Genomic DNA, 20,867 nt, shown 5'->3' on the forward strand with positions numbered 1-20,867 from the left:
TTAGAGTTTGTTACTCAACTTCCATTTAACTTCAATATAAATGGTTAGAACATGAGTTTGTTAAGTGTAGCTTAATAGTTATAATAGTGGTGTAGCAGATGTGCTTGTCTGTACTTGAATACCTGAGAGGGGGAGTTAATATTTCTCATTCTTCAATGTGTGTATATTGAAGAACAAATTAGGATAGTATAGGAAAGCCAGCAGTCTGTAATAGGTAATTAGGTGTGGTAGTTGAACAATTCCTGTGTTTTATTTGTAGATATCCTACACTTTGAGTAGGTATTATGAAAATGCAATTTTATAAACCGAATTACAAATTATTGTGTCACTGCCTGCAACTCTGACTGACTACTTCAGTATACAGTACTTCAGTATACCTTCCCAGACGGCTTTAGTATACCTTTCCTCCACCCCTCCTAATCCCTCTTACTGTACTTTGCTTAAGATTATTCTTGATTCTGCCTATTCAAACCCCTCAGTTTCAAGTCCTTCTTTTCTCCAGAGAGTGAGGGCTGTAGATAAGCCACATGTTGTTTGCCAGATGTTTATGATTTCAGATATCGTCAGCATGTATTGGAAGAACATTTATTCATCCAACCACTTATCCTGATTAGACGCACCCTGAGGAACAGTTTGCAGTTTCCAGTATTGTTTCAGGATGAACACATTGGCTCTCATATGACACATGCTGTTAACATGAATTAAAAGCCACTGTGTGTGTCAATTCAATGAAAATATCTTAAAATGCGGTGTGGTGTAGCTTTTCCCAGAAATGATCCGTGTTTTATCAAGAGTATCATAATTTTTATTGTAGTTGAAGTGTGTACATGAGTATACTGTAAGCTGTAAAACAGCTACATGACTTGTTTTATAGAAGTACTTAGGGTCCAATAACATGAATAAAACCACAACACAGCATTTTATTTTTACGCTCTTGTGGAGATATAGAAAGTCCTGGCACTATCTAGGGGGCCTGTGGTGTAAATACAGACCTCAGATGTCTTTACACTGATTTTTAAGATGGTTTTTTTTGGCTTTTAATATTAAGACCACATAGTGTCCATTTAACTATTTTTTCTAGATCCCAGTCCCATGGAAATAAGTGAATGAATAAGTGCTCATGTTCTTCCTATTCCACTAGGGGGAGATGTTTATATTTGTCTCCTAGCTTGCTTGCCACTAACGCAGAAGTTGTCCCAAATCCCTACAACATTCTTAACCAAGGTTTTTCTCTCTCTCTCTGTGTACATTTATGGTTCGTCCTCTCATTTAGTGTTTTTTTTCTTTTGTTTTGCACTGTTAACACTTTCTACCTCATTTTTATGATTACAGCTTTGCACTCTGGACATGTTCTCAGCCAGCTTTATGAGATGTCACCTGAGATGGTTTATTAAAAAAGCCAATCCTATTGTGGTGCACTAACCAACTCTTTACTTATTTGTCAAATAACTTACAAAGGCTGGAGGTGTGTTTTGGGTCATTGATGAACCCAGCAAGTTGAAAACCCAGATGGGTCTTGTGATAGCCATGCCATTAATCCTATTGACAGACGTTAAAGGTCGTAAACAAGAACCAATCAAAACCAGAAGTGTGCCAAATCAAGGCTGTCCTATATTGCAAAAAGATGCAAAGCAACAGCTTGAATGTTAGAATCTACAAATAAGCTTTTTATAGAACATTTTTATTAGTAACTGTAATTTAATTACACATTTTTACAATTATTTACAATTTACATCTCCGACATAATGATAACCTATTTTTAGAGGCCTCTTTTCACTGGCTAGCACTGAAGTGAATAATATTATTTAAAAAAGATTCTGAGTGAGCTGTTGTTGACATGAAAAGCTTTCATCATTCACACGCCTTATGATAGTTTCCTTATTGTGGTTGAACTGTGGCAACTGTCACACAGTTTTAATCCAGGTCTGTTCAGTTCTGCTCTCTGTGGGACTGTGCAATTCGAACTTCATGTTTTTGTCAAAATACAAAAAGAACAAGCAAAAGAGCACCTGTTTTGTTCATGCTTTTCACATTCTAATGTATTGTGTTACGTTTCTGTGTGTGTGTGTCTGTGCAGTGGTTTCAGCGAAGCCCCAGTCTCCCAAGCTGCCAAACCGTCACTCTCGGCTGAGCTCCTTTGTCGAGGTGACTGCAGACGGCCTGACCAGTGAGACCAAAAAGACGGGCAAACGCAGTGGACACCTCGAGCTGCAGTGGAATGAAGACCTCACTCTGTGAGACCAATTACTCACACAACATTAACCTTTTATACAGTCATGCATTTTATTGTTTGTAAAGTTGTGTAAACATAAACAAACCCATAAAAATTCATTACATGCCTCTCACACCATATTTCCATATTTAATAATTTAGACAGTGAAGGAAAAGGTTTCAAATAACAGAATATTGCGCTGTGGATAAAGTGATATATAACCTGGCTAATATTTTCACCAAAGCCATTTGTTCTGCAGCTGGTTGGCCTATAAAATGAAAGTTAATTAAGTAAAATGCAGCTTGTTTAAAACGGTGTTCTTGAGGTAAACCAAAACGTTCACAGTTGGTATGTAAGGAAAGCAGAAAAGTATAACAGGACTTGGTAATAGAATTTAGCTCAGCAAAACATATTGGGTAAGTGTGTTAATAGGTCTACAAGTTTGTTGGTTTTTATGTTGCTTTGTGATTCACAGTAATGTGACGCCTCAGAGTCGCCTGGATCTAAAGCTGTGGAGCTGCCACACCCTGAGGAAGGAGCTATTAGGCAGCGCCACCATAGACCTGCTGGACACACTCCGCACACATGATGGCAAGAGTAAGGACACACATACTCACACAGAATGGTGACAATTCTACTGTGTATAAGCATTGTTGGGTAACATTTGAGGTCTTAGGCAAAGACAAATAATCTAATCCAGGTTGTAGACGGACACATACCCTGCCAGCTTCTTAGTTTAACAGAATTTACAGAGAGCGAGCGGGTAAATTATTATGATTTAAAGCATGACAGCAGCATCAGATTGATAGAATTTTACTGAGCTCTGTTGTCTAGTCTTTGTTTATCCCACTGAAAATGCATGTCTCAGCAGGGTGCCTCTCCACTCTTGGGTTCACACAGTTTTCTCAGAGGATGTCAGATTTTCTCTCTTTCTCCACTGTTGTCCTTTACTTTTTTCAAGCACTCACCCTGTCTCTCTTTCTCCACTCTCGTTCTGTCGCCCCCCTCTCTAGTGGAGAATGTCCAGCTGAGTTTGGTGCTGCAGACAGAGAACAAAGGCTTGGTTGTAGCAGGAGGCGAGCTGAACGTCTGTCTGGACGGCATGGTTGTTGATCTGGGCTCACTGCCCAATGGCAGCACGGCAGCAGACAGTAAGTCCCACGTTTACCACACACACACACACCTACACACAATCTATGAGGCAAAGGGTACAACTCAGAAATTTATACAGAAGCACTCACACCAAGAACATGTTCAGATAGATATCACTGGTGTATTGAGAAAAACGTCTGACTGCAAGGTAGAGGTTCTCGTCTTTACACTTTTCTTAGGCTTATAGGATACAGTAAGAAAGAACTGGTTTATTGGAAATTAGGAAGTGAAACCAGCACAGAAAAGAAGATAATGGAAATGGGAAGTTGGGTGACAATGACACTACTGCCTTAAATCCTTATCCCGTGAGTTCAGGGTCACAGCGGATCAGATACACCACAATATTAAAGCATTTACTTTAGTCCTGTCTCTCTTAAATGTGTAATGTTGCCAACAAACACACAAACACATGCAAATAGTAGGCTGTTTGTGTGTGTCAGTCCACACTACAATTTTTAGTGTGTTTTCCCCTCTTGGAAAAGGATTTTACACCCTGTAAATGTACATTTACAATTGTCTTGTTACTTAATTCAAAGTTATGTAGGTAGCGCAAACAAATATGGGTGCTTTTTATAGTGAGACAAGAGTATCTCAGCTCTATAATGTTGAAATGGAATTTTACATATTTTTTTGCTACAAAACTAACTAGAAATCAATACATGGATTTAAAATTCTTTAATCAAGTGCTTGTCTGGTTAACCACTGCCACATTAACTGTAAAGTTTAGATCATTAATGGGAATTTCAGAATTCTTTTCTAGTTGTCATTTCAATGTCCTGTGGTCTAGGTGTTTTTAAGATTCTATACGAAACACAATAAATTCAATGAATTCAGCCTTTTCCACTTTGATGGACTATCACCGGATCCCTGCCTGACATATTTGTTATACTGTAATGACCTTTAATGCTAGTGTGCTTGTTATTCAACCCTGTATTCTCCAAATAAGCTATGTGATGGGAAAACCCTGACATGAAGCTCTACTGTTAATGTAAAAATATAAAGTCTACCACTGAAACACTGATTCCATGGCCTTAAATCTGGATCTGGATAGAGTATGTTTAAGAGTTATCATGCAGTTATAGAGCCTACACTTAGCTGCTGTAGCCAGTAGTGTTTCACAGTATATCAATAGTAGAAATCGAAAATATATAGAAACAAGAAAGATATTTTGAAACTCTGCCATAAAAAACCTACAAAACCAGAATTTCTAAGTTTTGGCACTTTCATTGAAGTGGGGCAGCAGTGTTTGTGTGTGAGCAGCGCTCTGTTTCCTGTGTCTGTCAGCAGGCATGGTGGGTGTGTCATCCGCACACTCATCTGCAGCCAGGCAGCACTTATACTGAAGGAGAGACATTGCTGCTTGTTCGAAGTACTCTTCAGGATCACACATGGCTTATATAAAAGCAGACGCAAAAAGTGAAATGCAGAATTATTTCATTGATGGAGTTGAAAGGGACAGGCACCAGACACCACAAAGCTTGTTCGTTCTGAGGTGTTTCAGACGCAATGCAAATCAAATCAGGAAACCATCCAATTTGGCAAACCACATTGGCAGTAGACATGCCGACTTTGCGAAGTAATGGCTAATATATTTACACCATGCAAACAGAAGTCAAACGAGTTATTTATTTTGTGACCAGCAAACTTTTTTTCACCATCACAGTGCAGTGATTTATGAGGGTAAAGATAAGGTTTAATTTGGCTTAATCTTTTAAGCAAACTGTATGCAGACAGTCACACTGGTGAGCTTAACTATAAATTGTTGAAAATTAGGTGTTTCTACATATGTAGATCAACAACACAAGTTCTAAATGATCAGTTCATCCTGCAGTGGTGAAGTCCTCTGCTATAGAGGTATTTTGAGTATTATTAATCAGTCTTATGTGATTGCAAATATACTGTAGACCATATAAAATCTTTAATCAACTTTAAAGACAAACAATCCTGAACAATTATGCCATTGAAAATCTAGGTGAGCTCTAGAAAGACTAATTACTCACACAGTTCCACTTCAATTTTATCATTTAGGATTATTCTGCTCACTTGAATTCCTCCATGTTTGCATGCTTTAATAATTAAAATGTAACCTGTCTGCAGTTAATTAGCCTGGAGTCTCAGTTTCTTTGCTGCATTGTTTCAAATCAAACAAACATACCAGCTGGTTCGGAGTTTATAGGTCTATTTCTTTATTTCATTGAAGAAGAGGGATGATGTTTAAATAGCATGCCAGAAGGTTTTCTTATTTTGCCAAGATAAATACCTCAAAAATATTTGAGTTTAAACAAACTTAATGCAGGCAGGAAGTACCACTACCATCTAAGTATTCACCTTGTATTCATTTAACTTCAACACACATTTAGAGAACACAGCTATATGTTCATAGGTTACCATCTTCAAACAAATATAAATTCATTTCATTGCCCCCAGAGGAAAAATTGTATTTTTTTTTCCTAACATTTTATTTTCCTTTGTAGTTTGGAAGCAAAGACTAGGTGAAGGGTTTTTAAAAATGCACAGATATTAAACTGGTCTTAAACACTATAGCCAGTTTGATGCATACATGTACTGTGCAGCACATAGACACATAGAGCACATAAACATAAACACACAAGGCTTTTCATAGAGTGCCACACAGAGCCCACAGTGTATTCTGCTTAATGAATCTAGGGCCAGCAGGAAGGGCCACGGCCTGCCACAGCATAGGCTGTATAAATGTGCCTCTTTGTGCTGTTTATATGTTAAAGAGGTTAGAAGGTGTGTGTGTTTATGTGTTCTGTTGTACACCATGTCTTCACAAGGACAGCAAGATGAGAGAGAGGTGGGATCAGCTGTTGCCTTTTAAAGCAGAGAGTTTAGGGTTTGGTTTTAGATTTTAAGTTACACAGATAATTTAATGGAATTGGACTGAAGCACGTGTTTTTAGGATTTAAGTAAAAGTATATTCCCCCCCCCCTTTGTTACATGTCAGCACTTTAGCATAATTATCACTTGATAGATAATTTGCTACCAGGGAAAATTTGCATGGAAATGTGTTTATTCCTCAGAGCAGTGGTTGCCAGTCTAAGGGTTCCCACCTTAGAGTGTGCCAAGAAAAATCTATGTGGCTGCAAAGTTCTACTATTTGTTTGTTTCAGACATTAACTCATGTGTCAGACACTCAGACATTAACATTAAGAATGTCAGGAGGATCAGGTCCTGACATTGTCTGCAGTCCCCCTTTCAGACATGTAGCCAACATTGGGAGCTAGTATGTGTGAGGTCCATTCTCACTTGAGAAGAAATACTCTGTGTAATTGAGCAATGGGTGGTGCTTGGGCACTTCGAGCAGGGGGCAGAACATGGCGCAAAAACGAAGCTATGGAAGTGACAGTGTTTTGCTTTGTATTCTGATTGTATACCACAGAATCTCATGCTGTTCATTGTATTTGTTTGACAATTTCTAGGTCTGCCCTTAGCGACAGAAGTTCACAAATTTTATACTTCCAGTTTGACATTGTTGTTGGGATGAATGAATGAGTTCTTCACCTTTGGGTGTTTGTATTTGCCTGGTTTTGTGGCAGTCGCAGTACATGGACGTCATCAACACGCCCACCCATTCATAATGAATTTTCCAGAGTTTTACTTCCTCTATTCACAAATGAGCTCAGGTGGAGATAATCTGGAGTTTGCACTAGGGAGCTGGCTGTGTAAAGTCCGGGTAATGTCAGGGCCACCAGGCTTGGGTGTTTGCATTCACACATGCACCCACCCCAGAAAAAATCTGGGAAATGTCTGAATTTCAGTGAATGTCTGAAATGGGCTTTGCTTAAATACTTGATACTTGCTTAAATACTAGTTTTATTGTTTGGGATTTCATCTTGTAGACTTTATAAAGTCATTATAACAAATCATTATAAAAAACTGAACTGGACTGTTTAAAAGTCTCTTAGCCCTTCTTCACAATATATTTGAGCACAGACTCAATCATACCAATTTATTTGACAATCTTATTAAAGAAACCCAGTTTTTAAAAAAACTACAGGTCTGCCGCATCCGCATAATATACATGCACTGCATCTTGCAGTTGAGGTCTATTCATTGACACTACAAAGTAAGTCATCTGTGTACTGTCAGAACGTGGCTCTTTGCAAGGCGTTCAGGCAGTTCAGGGATAGTGCAGAGTGTCAAACGTGTACAATTCAAAGGTTAATGGATAATGAAGAAAGTCCTGCCTTTCCTTTTCTTTATATGGGCTGTATTTTTTGGACTCCTCTTAAAGTCACGTAAAACTACACACACACAATTACTGACATCAGGAGTGCCTTTGTCTAATTTGCTTCTGAGAATTGCGTAATGGAGTTTCATTGCTTGCAGCTTTTTAGTACAATCGCCTCCTGTGATCCCTAAGCAGCATGCATGGTAGCAGGGGGGGGTTTCCTGTCCAGGCTCACAAGGGCAGAGATGACTGTGTGTGTGTGTTTTGGGGTGAGGAGAGGTTGTTGCACAAAAGTGAAGTGTGCCCTGTCAAAATAGGGTTTCAAATTGAGTGTGTGTGTCTGTGTTTTATGATCTTGTGTGTTAATGCAGATTTGTGTGTGCACTTAATGTTTTGTACATTCGGCAGCGAGTGTGTGTGTGGATGTGTGTGCTGGCACATGCGGACTGCCTGAATATATAAAGTTCATAAAGATGGGAGTGTGTTACCTTCTGGTGCTGTTAAGGCGCTCTGTGTTCTCACACTGAACACACCTCTGTTAGTTTGGAAGTTTTACTCATTTCCCCTGGCAGCTTTTCTGACACGTGCGTACACACACACGCACGCACACATGCACAGGGACTTAGCCGTTTTCATAAACAAACCCTTGTATTGAAAGATGTGGAGAAGGAGAAGCCAGGGCAGTAAGATTTCTGGGTATATTGGCAAGCTTTCTAAATGTTAGATGCTTGTGACTCCATGTACACACAACTTCCCATCCCACAGATACAGGAGCCAAAAGTACATAATGGCTTGTTATCTGGGACATATCATGCTAGAGTCTGTTCATGCACAAGGGTGCTTGAAAGTTTGTGAACACTTTAGAATTGTCTGTGTTTTGTCATGAATATAACCTAAAATTTTATGATGTTCCTAAAAGTAAAAAACCTGGTTAAAAGATTAAGGATTGCCTGGGTTAACGTGGTTGGATAGGTTTCCAAAATTTAAAAAAATATAAGAGTAACAAGTGTTTTATCCCATTTGTTTAATTGGGATTCCCTTCATGTAATGTTGTTTTTCACTTTTTGAGAAATGTGTTTAAAGTTCATAAGTTTTCCAGTGCATCTGTAAGACAAAGAAATGTTACTAGATGAGTCAGAAATACTGCAAAGCGCAATTTTATTGCTAAACGAAGACCGTATTTCTTGTTAGATCTCAACTCGGAGCATCCTAGATGAAAAAATCAGTCCTTTAGCATAAAGAAAAAAATAACATATGTTCAGGTTGTGTAGTAGTCATGACCCATATGATCATTTTTATGTTGATTTGTCAATCAACATAAAACCACTTTATCGATTAATTCTTAAAGCAAAAAGATCAAGCATTTTACGTTTCTAGCTTATCAAACATAACAAATACGGCTTTTTTCTGCATCATAGTATTGTGTTTAGTATTGATCTTGCTGCTATCTTGCTCTTTGCTTAGATGTCCCATTATGCTAACTAAATACCAGTGTTTTTTTTAAATAACTTTAAGATTTCTGAACTGAAATGTGTTGTATGTTGTTTATACTGTAGTTTAATTGTTGAGAGGATTTTGTGTCTTAAGATCATTACTACCTGGAAACTTTACAAACTGACACAAAAGTGTACTCGTGAAAAGACACACACCAGACCAGTAATTAAGAGGGCAGGCACTGATGAAATCAGTGAGCAGGCAATGACACAATGGTTTCTCCTCAGGACCACTGTTTATTTTTCTGTATATCCAGTAGGTCTGCTCACAAGAAGCTCTTTCACAGCCACAAAGCAGTAGTGTGTGTGTTTGGGGGGATGATGTGTGTGTGATTACATGTTGGCTTTACTTTAGAAATATATACTTTAGGAAATATAAGTGAGTAAAGATGGATACTGAGTGTCTTCCACATAGGAAGGTGCTACATTTGCATTTGTATTGCAGAAAGTCGGTTAGTGAAAAGCATGTTATAGGCCTGTGGTTTTCAGTCACAGCTCTAGGGCTGCGCATATAGTCACACATTCCCTCACAGCATAAAGACTGCATACCACCACACACACACACACACACATACACATCAACACAGACTGGACAGTACATATAAGGATGAATAGGGTCTATTAAACCACAAAGTGTACTTCAATTGCCACGTCTCTAGTCTATATGGATTGATGAACCCTCACTATAAGTACTTTCTCATGTTTTTACATTGCTTTGAGAGGATCAGTAACCTTACCAATGTTTAAACTTTGACAGTTCTAGAGAGAGACTGGAATTGATTTTAGTAAGTCATTTAAAAACTGAGCTTTAGCATTCAATTTTTGTCAGCACGGTGCCATATTGTGAATTACTATATCCTATTTATACTATATTTATTACCATGCTAAATTTAGACAAATGACTGGAAAGTAAGTGCTAGAGAGGTGGAGAACTGAATATTAAAAATGTTCCCAGCAGAAAAAGTTATGTGCACATCACACAGGAGCAAGGAATTTTTTAAAACAACTTATATGAAAATATAAGTTGAGGTGTAAAAATGAGGTTGAAAATATAAGTTGGTGGTCAGTTTTGAAATTGCAGTATTTTAGCATTTGCAAATCATTTAGATATGGATATAACATATATTCAGCAATCTAAGCATGGGCTGTTGTATACTCTTGATGTAGCACACTCACTTTTCTCTGTCTCTTGCCCCGCCTCTGACATCCAACCCCACTAGCACCCTCTCACTAAAAGCTTGATATCTGAATCATTATAATGATAATGTTTTGTGTCTTTGCAGAGATACTTCAGTCAGACAGACCCAACCTGAGGCGAACACAGAGCGAGGAGACTCCCAGCACTGCTGTATCTCACAGCAGGTCAGAGCGCACACACAAACACACACAACACAGTCACAGTCAGTCGTGTTTGCTTTGTTTACATTTTGTATATCTTCATGTTGTCTATGTTAGTCTGGGTGAACTTAAAATTGTAGTTTATGTTGTCTATCTGTTGCAAGGAAGATCTGCACAAGCTGTGCGGAAAGATTTAGTTTTTATTAGGAGGAGAGGATGAGCTAAAATATTTGTTATGCCAGCTCGCTGCAAGAGGAAGTGGGCTTGGCATCTAATATAAAGACACATTATTGTGCCGCTACCCTCAGATTACAAAATAAAAAGAATCTGTTACTATTCAATGACAATACTAGCATTCACTATGAAAGATTGTGGGAAATGAATACACAGCATATTTTCTTTGAATTTTCCTGCATATCTGAAGGCAGTTGGTCTTAAATACTAGTCCACTTCTATATTGCATTTCTCTATTGCTAAGACTTGCTCTTTTAGACTTTTATTCACTTGAACTTCACAACACGGCTTTAATGTGCTGCGAACAAAATAGTGTGATTTCGACAGCACACTTGGTTTACTAAAAAGAAACCTCTACAACCACAGCTACTGTAATTAACACTGTGCACGTTTGAGTGATGTTACTATTTCGGAGTTGTATAAGAGGCCTTATATACTTAAGAGGATTACCAAAGGGATGAGGAGACAGAAAAGAGAAAGTCAGGATGCTGTAGAAAAGTGCTCATAGCTGTTCAGGGTAACTGTAGAATTATGTTCAGATTGGCCAATTCATCACTCACAATAGCTAGCAAATGTTTGGGAATAAATCTACCATTAAGCCTGTTATTAAATAAACCACATCTGTAGGATATTATGTTCAACATTGCCATGAATAAAAACATTATATGTACAATGGGACTGGTGCTAAAAGAAATCTTAGGGGAAATGCTACATAACTAATTAAAAATTCTATTTAGCTCAAAGTGTAAACAGCTCAGATTTAATCAAATGTTAATAAATGTTAATGCTTAGTGTCAAAGAGATGAAAATTAACACTAATATAGTCCACCTTTTTCTGAAAAAACACATTTTGTGTTTCTTTTTATCACTAAAATTGTATTATGTTGGGACAATCTGCAGCTGGAAGTTGTTTTCTGTTCACCATGACAATTAGGCTCAAGAGCTTTTTGGACTATGATTTAACATCAAAATATATAGCTTGAGACCTGAAACGTTGGTCTTAACCACTGGCAAGCGCACGCATGTACTGTACACAGGCCGCTTTGTAGACATAGAAATCAACGCAGTTCACTAAGCTGCTGGTTTCAAATCTCTGCAGATGTTGTGGTAAAATAATAAGAATAATAGCACAATAATGAACTTGTGTAACCTTTTTTTGCAGCACTGTTTGCAAAGCGCTTATATGAAAACCATAAACCCAGAAGCATAATTGTAATCATAATAAATGGAAGAGGGAAAAGAAAAGGATCGAATGATGGAACCATGTGCCAGTATGGTTGACTAAAACACTTATGTTGAGTGCCAGCATGTTATTCCCCCTGAGTGTGGTTTCAGATGCTGCTCTCACTGGCTAGAATGCTAGTGGGATAATAAATAGTGGAGCGGACTGCATTTATTTCAAAGCTTTGTGGCAGAGGTGCAAGGGGTCAGATGGTATTTCCCTCTAAACACTGTAGGGGGGCATTAAACACAGTTCAGCCAAGAACACAAACCACTGCTGTCATGGAGAAGCAGTCAACATCTCTATCCACTTGTGTATAAACGCATGCCACCGACAGAGAGGAGGGGAGAGGATGTTTGTTGTTGTCCCAGGAGCAGCATCTCAGTGCCCACACATTCATAATCATACATCGTACATCCTACATACTGCACAAATACACCAAGTGTTAGTGTCAATTGTCTCTTTCCTTCTTCTACTGCTACTTCTTTCTGTGGCAAAAAACAGCCCTAAGTCCAGTTGTCTGCTGATCCCTATCCACACTTGGCCTCAGCATTCCTTGGTCCTGGGGAGGGAAAGCCAACATGCCTCTCTTTGTAGAAAGGTTCTTGTTAAAAAAATTATTTTTAGTGTTAGGAAAATATAAGGGTGTTCAGAGATGAAAAGTAACCGACATCCACAGCTGTCTGTGTGTATGTGATTGTGTATGTCTTTGTTTGTGTGTTTTATCAAGTTTATTCTCTTGGTTCTGCAACAGTACGTCTGACCATCAAACAGGAAGACTGACAGGAAGAATGAGTTACACCCTTTCTTTTGATAAAGTGCATATTTTAGTATGTCTTTGTTATTATTATTTCTGTCTCTCTTTTTCTGTTTCTCTTGTACTTTTTCCTCTCGATTATCTTTCGGAGTTGAGTTGATGACAAACGGGCTAGAGAACAGTCGTGGTGGCGTTGCGCGTTGTCTTTGTCATCTCTCCTATTTGTCTTATTGCACCTCTCTCTCCTGCCATTTTACCTCACCTGCTCCATATCACATTCTCTCTCTCTGTTTGTAGGAGTAATAGGCACTCAGTGGGGGGTTCACAGGGCAGCTCCCCAGGGTGCTCCAGAGGGGGCTCTCTGACTAACGGGGAGCTGACTGAGGAGCAAGTCCTCGAGCCAGAATCATCTGGTCACCGTCGATCCTCCAAGGGTCACGGAAGCCCAGGAAACAGTGCAGGTATACAACAAGTCCTCTAACCTTACTGTGTTACACACAGACCTAAATTCAAGAGTGCTTTTATGTGTTTAACCTAAATAGTTTATCAGAGCTAACTCTGATCTCATTAAACTCTCATTAAAACAGTGCTGCATTGTAAAAATACCTACAGCATTTAGTTTAATTCTACTTTATTTACATAGCACCAATTCACAAACAAGTTATCTCAAGGCACTTGACATAATGAAGTTAAGATCATACAGATATGTAGAGGAAGAAATCACCCTTAAGCAGGCATGGTGATGGTGGAGAGGAAAAAAATCTCCTTTACAGAGGAATCCTCCAGAAGAACCAGGCGCAGGTTGGGCAGCCATCTGCCTTGACCAGTACATAGTTTAGCAGCCAGCCTAGATGTGCCTGTGCCAAACCTTTACAATAGTACATGAATTTAGTGGACTAGTTACAGCGAAAAATTGAAGATTGTGGAAAGAACAACATCAGCTGATCTTTGGATCCTAGTTTAGTTAAAAGCCAATTCAGTTAGCCAGTCATAAAACAAAACAGGCTTTTAAAAGCTCATATTGCAGAGTATTTGACCAATCAGCAACGTTCAGTTCTGTGTGCCCAGCTCAAAAGCTAGGGGACTTGATCCCGACCAGAGACTTTTCTGTGGGGTAGAACTATAGCCTCAGAATTACATTTAGTTGTGAAAATGTACTGCACTGGAAAATGACCATCTGTAACCATAAATCACTTTTCTGTCTCTCTTTTTCTGTTTCTCTTGTACTTTTTCCTCTCGATTATCTTTCAGACAAAGTTGAGTTGACGACAAACGGGCTAGAGAACAGTCGTGGTGGCATTGCCCGTCATACACCACCTCCATCCTCCCCATCAGGTCGGTCCCCAGCTGCCAGCAGCAGTAGTGGCAGCCCATCTCCAGGTCAAGATACCCTTGGTCCAGCCACCCCAGCAGAGTCTACACCTAGCTCCACCTCCACACCAGAGCAGGCTAGCAGTAGCAGCACTGCAGCAGAGACCACTACAGATTCGCTCCCGGCTGGGTAAAAGTCACGCAAAGATAAAATGCATCAGAACATCCCGCATTTAGCCCAAAATTTGAAGTTGACAATTTTTTATTTTTTCAGTAATTTGGTTTTCAAAGTCAGCTAATGTACCTTTATACATTTTGCACTTCTGCAGCTGCACACTCCCACCCTCACGTTTCACCATCCTGTATTATGCGGTCACAGTGGTAATTATAATCAGGTCCACACCAAACATTGTGAACATATTATCCAAACTAATTTATTTTTATTTCATATGACCAAAAACATGTGCTGCCAATGTTCAAGCTTGGTTTAATGAAATGTTGGTCTTGCAGATTTGTGATATTCTTGTGTCCAGAGTTGTTCTCCTTGGACATAGCTCTTAGATGCTGACTTATTCATTGTCCTTAACGCTGTCTGATGAGTCACTAAAACACCAGTTTCTAAAGATAGTTTTGCCAAGTCAGAAGGACTTCCAGTCTGTTTTCAGTGTAAGAATTTTATTTGATTCCCCTGTTTAATAAATCTTTTCTTAACCCATTTTCTTAACCCCTTTTAATATATATAACAAATACAATACATTTTAAAATATTGTTATTGAAAAATTGTACAATTTTGAATCATTTTGCATTAGACTGTACACAACATACACGGTGGTCTGTTTAATTTTGTTCTGTTATACACAGTATGTTTCCTTTTACTCCGAAATATGAGCTCCCACCCACATTAAAACTCTCAATTTCCTCTACATTTTTTATGACTGCCTTCAGTAATAAAACTAGGGCTTGCTTGTTACTTTTCATCTCACCCCTTATAAATTATTTTATTTATTTAAGTACATTTACTTAAATACTGTACAAATATTCTATTTTCATTTTCCACTTCATTGATTTGATATTGTAGATGCTTTTCAGAATCTGATTAATTGACTGTAATACTTATTAATCATGACACGTCCATCCATCCATTAATCCAAGATCTGTCCACGTTTATCCTATCTGGGTTGCAGGGGGGGATCTTATCATCAGATATCAGTATGTAAGATAACTAAATAAAATTAAACGCTTGGGTTTAAAAGATTTTATCATCAAAGCAACATCTAAAGTAAATGCATTGCATAATAATGCATTGCAACATTTCACTGATGAACACATATTACAATCCAATGTTATCTTTAAATATTGTAAAAAAAAAAAAAAAATACATTTTGACTTCTAAGAAAACGGATGCATCTAAATGTTGCCTCTAACATGTGATTTATAGAATTGAATGCAGGCTTGTCTTTCTCTGTGTGTCTGTTTAGCTGGGAGCAGAGGGTGTTGCCCCATGGCAGAGTGTACTATGTTGACCACAACACCAAAACAACAACCTGGGAGAGACCACTTCCACCAGGGTAGGCCTGTTTTTATGGTTTGTGTTTATGCACTGGTTGTCTAATAGATGTAAGGGTTTGAAAGTGTTATGCTAAAAACACCTTCAATCTTTTACATTGCGGAACTTTCTGCGTGCCAAGTAGTATAGAAATCAAACATGGTTTTAAATGCGTCTCACCTTTACCAAGTGAAGTTGGACACCATATTACATACACACATTACACCTGATATGTTCTTGATTAACTAGCTGTGCATGTGAGAAACTTTTGTTGCTGAGGAAAGTGTTTTATATTGTTTTTTTTCATGTGTACTATATGTGAGGTGAGTGCCGAAAGTCATTATTTTCTTAGTGGGCCAAGATTTATTAGATGCTTGTGTAAAGAGACTGAACACAGGGTCACCATTAGCCATTAAAAGGTCTAAAATCCAATCATCTGACTTTAGCCCTTAAAGGACTTAAATCTTCTGAATAATGTGTAGGTTAATTTGATCATGTAAAGGTTTAGTTGAGGTTATACAATAATGCATTAACTACTATGTGTTTTGTGAGAGCATTTTTGTTCTCACAATAGTGCCATTTATAGCTGTATTTTTGGGGGAAATCTGAAGGGGGGCTTCTACTTCTCCTTTGAAGATAAGAAGTATCAATTTTTGTGTTTCGGTAAACTTAATTAACCAGGTTACAGTCTGCTTTCTTGTGAAAGCTGTTTTCTTAAATGAGAAAGCTGGTGTCTGAAATCTGGATGGGGGATTAGGGAAGGATGGTTTCCCCAGGTAGATTTCTGTTAGAGAACACAGATTTCTTTCCCATGTATCTTCATAACCAGATTTCTATTCGCTTTCTCCAACTGTGTATATGCATAACAAAAGGCTGCAGACAGGAACATGCAGCTGAGTTGAATACTCTGTGCACGGGGTGGTGCTTGGGCACTTCGTGCAGGGGGTAGGACATGGCGCAACAACAGATCTGCCCTTACTGACAGAGTTTTATCCTTCCAGTTCGACGTTGTATTTGCCCAGTTTTGCTGCAATCGCAGGAAATGGACGTCTTCAACAGGTCCGCTCACTCATGGTGAATCTCTCGGAGTATTACCTTCTCTATTCGCAAATTAGCTCTAGCAGAGATAATCCGGACTTTGCACTAGGGAACTGGCTGTGTAAAGTCCAGGTAATGTCAGGGCCAACAGAATTGGGCGTTTGCGTTCACACATACACCCACCCTAGAGAAAGTCTGGAAAATGTCTCATCTCTAGCGCTGTCCATTAGTGCAGAGTTCAAAAATCAGCATCACTAATGGTATAAGGGTGCATTAATACACATTGCATGGGTAACACTATTAATTCTGAATAATATACACAGGTTTTGGAGCAAAAATGCTGCCATCAAGATATCTTTTTAGGGAGGGATTTATTTTTGTAAGATGATGTTAAACTACATTTTGCCTGTATTACAACAGCATGGCTTAGTAATAAAGCCTGCCTGCATTGCAGACCTGTCACCAATGGAAAGCATGTGGTGCATTATGAAGCCAAAAGTATAACAAAGGCGAAAATCCTATATCAAGCAAGAAAATCACAGTAATAAACATACCAATGTCCCAGCTTTTTTTTTAAACATTTTGCTGGCATTCAATTCAAAATGAGCAAATATTTAAAAAAAAAAATAAGCATTTGATTAGTCTTTGTACTACTGATGATCAAAAGCTGGTTACAAATAATATGTAAATCATCACATTTTTCCTTATTTACACAGTGTCCAAACTTGGACATAAATGGTACATAAATGTCCACATACGTTTGTTCTGTGGTTTTTGGTTTGTATTTACAATCAAGTGGTTGTGTTGTGGATGAGAACAGAATCTACAGCAAAAAAGTGAGAGAACCAAGGTTTTTTTTTATTTGTTCTAAAACCATCATAATAATTGGTACAGAGTAACCCTGCCAAATTCTGGCACTTGTCTGAAAGTTTACAAATTTATGTAACTTTCACAGTGTGTGAAACTGGATTACAGAGAGAAAAAAAAGGCTTTTTTTTCCCCCTGAAAAAAGGTCACCCCCACTTCTCCCCAAATCTCCTCCCACCCCCCATCTCAGTTTTTCCACACAAGGAACGAGAGCATAAGAACAAAAGTCCTTTTTTACTGCCACAAGTCCTCCCATCCACCACTATGTTGGCTGCTGGCTGCTGTGGCCCTTCAGAGGATCAATTAGCAGCCTAATGATGGGCTAGCACTCCAGATGTAAACACCAGGAACTGTCTAGAGGTTTGGGGGAGTTAGGCAATCTAGGTTCGGAGGCTGAAATAATGAAAGCCATCCGAAGCCAGAATGAATGGCTGAGTCACACTGCTCTTTGTCAGATACTCTCCAGAAATTGTAACCAGTGATGCAACACATGCTGAAACACTCACTTTAAGTTGCAGGACGTGTTAACAAACTTTTTGGCTAAAATAACTAAATTTATTAAAACCAACTTAAGTTAATATGACTCTATGCTTGTCTTCATCACATTACTCCTCTCAACCATAAACGGCTTTCTAATGTTTGATGTTAAACAATAGAGAATACTGTGCAAAACAGTATTGTGCTGAATTTAAAAATATCAAATGGTTTCATTTAAAGTAAACCATTCATCTTTAAAGGGTTAGCTTTGGTTTTCTAAGGCCTAATCAAGAAGTCAAAAGAGAACACTTGCCTATGTACAATGTAGTACATCATAAAGCATTCATTGTGATCATTGCTTTGTCAGTTAGGACTGTGGCCTCTCCCATACTGTAGTTGCTGGTGGCCAGATTAAAATGCACTGTCATTTTAAAGTGAGAAATTTGATATTTGCTAATTATTTAATTTTTTTATTTTAAATGTTTTTTTAAATTGATACCAGCATCTAAAAGAAATTGAATTTAGGTCATGTAAACCTCTTTTTTACATCACCTCTTCTATTAACAGCACTCTGTCATGTTATTAGTTCATAATACTGCAATTTTTTTTCAAATGGTGACAGACTTCTGGGCGGTTAGTTTAGCACCGAAATTCTCTTACTATTGATCCATGCTGTGGTATAACCCCTGTAGTAGTTTGACATTGCTTTGCTGAAATAGATGGAATAGATAGAAAATTCCCTGAAAAAGATGATATCTGGATGGCAGCATTTGTTGTTCCAACACCTTTATATATATTCATCATAAATGGGGGTTTCATAGTTATGCAAGTTACACATGTTGTGTGTCCACTGCATCTGTGGTGCTGTGAATAATGCCCCCACACAGCACCACAGATGCAGTGGACAGTTTCCCACTTCACCTTAGTCCATTTAGACACCTGTGGCAAGTAACAGGTCTGGGCAATATATTAATCACACTTACAACCAGTTAAAATGGAGAAAAGTTGACTCAACCTTTGTGATGTGTGTCATACTGTGTAAAGTGTAAAGAAGTGTTTGTGGATTTGAGAGAAAAAATTGTGGAAAAACATAGACAATCTCAAGGCTACAAGCCCATCTCCAGATGTTAGTGTTCGTGTGTCCACTGTGCACAATATTATCAAGAGGTTTACAACCCATGGCACTGTAGCTAACCTCCCTGGACGTGGACGGGATGGTAAAATTTATGAAAAATTACAACGAAGGATTGTTCGAATGGTGGATAAAGAACACTGAACACAAACAAATTCAAGCTGATCTGCAGAGAAGGGGTACAACAGTGTAAGCTCACACTATCAGTCGCGATCTGAATGAAAATACGGTAGGAGACCCATGAGGACAAAACTGCTAACACAAAGGCATAAAAAAGACTGGAGTTTGGCAAAACCACAATCCTTCTGGGAAAACCTACTGTGGACAGATGAGACAAAAATAGAGTTATTTGGTAAAGAACATCATGGCACTGTTTACAGAAGAAGAAATGAAGACTTCAAAGAAAAGAACACAGTCCCTACAGTCAAACATGGTGGAGGTTCAAAGATGCTTTGCTGCTTCTGGCATTGGATGCCTTGACGGTGAACTTTATCAGGAAATCTGATGATTACCAAAGAATTTTGGGCGCAACGTAGTGGCCAGTGTCAAAAAGCTGCGTCTCCACCAGATGTCATGGGTTTTCCAGCTGGACAATGACCCGAAAATCAGAAATGGTTACAAACAAAATGCTGGAGACTTCTGAATTGGCCAGCAATGAGTCCAGATCTAAATCCCATAGAACACCTGTTATAGAATACCTGTTGTATTAAATATTTCCAAAGGGGGTGCTACCAAATATTAAGTTAAGGCTGCCAATAATTTTGTCCAGTGAATGTTTTTTGTGTTTTGTGTGAAATTTTATTAGATTTGACTTTTCTTCTGTTTTTTTGTGTTGTTCCAATACAAACAAAAACAACAAGAATGTCAATATCAAAACATTTGCATTTGGAACAATTTTCTGAGAGAAGGGTTGCATTTTCTGACAGAATTGCAGGGGTGCCAATATGTTTTTTTTACATACATGAATGTATGTATTCCGTAACTATTATAAATAATCTGAAGATAGGAGCTTGTGATGTTTGCTGTCAGTCAACATGATGATAAATAATAAGAGAAAGGATGTATTGTATAATCTCAATGTAGACCGAGTTCATAATGAGTGGACCTAATGAAATGGATAATTAATGACATGACTGGTACACAGACTTAAAATCAGATAGCAGAACCAAGTAAAGACTTTGAGACAGGCCACTGTGGCCTTTGGGATTTTCCCTGGCTCCAGTAAATAACTAGCTAGTGCTAATATCAGAGAGGGAACAGTGTTTTTCCTGCCTTTTAAAGGAAACTCAGAAGCCTAGTGGTCAGAATGACTATTCCTAAACCAAATAACTCCATGTGTTTGCAATCATCCCCACTGCTGAAGTGTCCTTGAGCAGCACAGTGAAACTTACCAGCTCCTGGGATTCTGTCATTAGCTAGTCATTAATTTCTGACCACAAGGGAAAGGACCATCGGAAGACAACAGAGTATCATTATTATGCAGATTCTTACACAACCTATCCTCTAAAAAAAAATCTTCAGGATGATGATTCAGTCAAATATGTCCGCACAATGCAAAAAAAACACCAAAAAAAAAAACAAAACCTTAGATCCTAGAAATTCCATTTACAGCATATTCACACAGTTATACATAATATGACCATTCAGAGTGATGTTGGAACTTACTGTTGTTGGAAGTTATTTGAGGGAACATTGAAGTTGTCAGTCTGAGTTATGGGCTGTCAGTAGTTTTTTTTTTTTTTTGTCTTATTTAAATCACATACCAGAATAAATACTATAAACATCAGTAATGCCAGAGCAGTTGTTATTAGAGATGCTGGAGCCTGCTGTGCTCTTAACCTGCTTTATTTGGCCAATAATGAGGATGATAATAATGCATGTTAAATGTAACAG

General features: G+C 38.3%; 1 protein-coding gene across 3 annotated transcripts in view; it reads left to right on the plus strand.

The window, feature by feature from the left end:
- Window positions 1-20,867, plus strand: part of wwp2 (WW domain containing E3 ubiquitin protein ligase 2) — a 50,754-nt gene that overhangs the window by 2,822 nt on the left and 27,065 nt on the right. For all 3 annotated transcript variants that reach the window (XM_067503041.1, XM_067503043.1, XM_067503042.1), the window contains exons 3-9: window positions 2,078-2,234; window positions 2,688-2,809; window positions 3,226-3,363; window positions 10,336-10,414; window positions 12,901-13,064; window positions 13,855-14,104; window positions 15,393-15,482. In XM_067503041.1, the coding sequence (XP_067359142.1) occupies window positions 2,078-2,234; window positions 2,688-2,809; window positions 3,226-3,363; window positions 10,336-10,414; window positions 12,901-13,064; window positions 13,855-14,104; window positions 15,393-15,482 (1,000 nt within the window). The remainder of the gene's footprint in view (window positions 1-2,077; window positions 2,235-2,687; window positions 2,810-3,225; window positions 3,364-10,335; window positions 10,415-12,900; window positions 13,065-13,854; window positions 14,105-15,392; window positions 15,483-20,867) is intronic.

Source organism: Channa argus, chromosome 4, assembly GCF_033026475.1.
Source record: "Channa argus isolate prfri chromosome 4, Channa argus male v1.0, whole genome shotgun sequence".
NCBI lineage: Eukaryota > Metazoa > Chordata > Actinopteri > Anabantiformes > Channidae > Channa > Channa argus.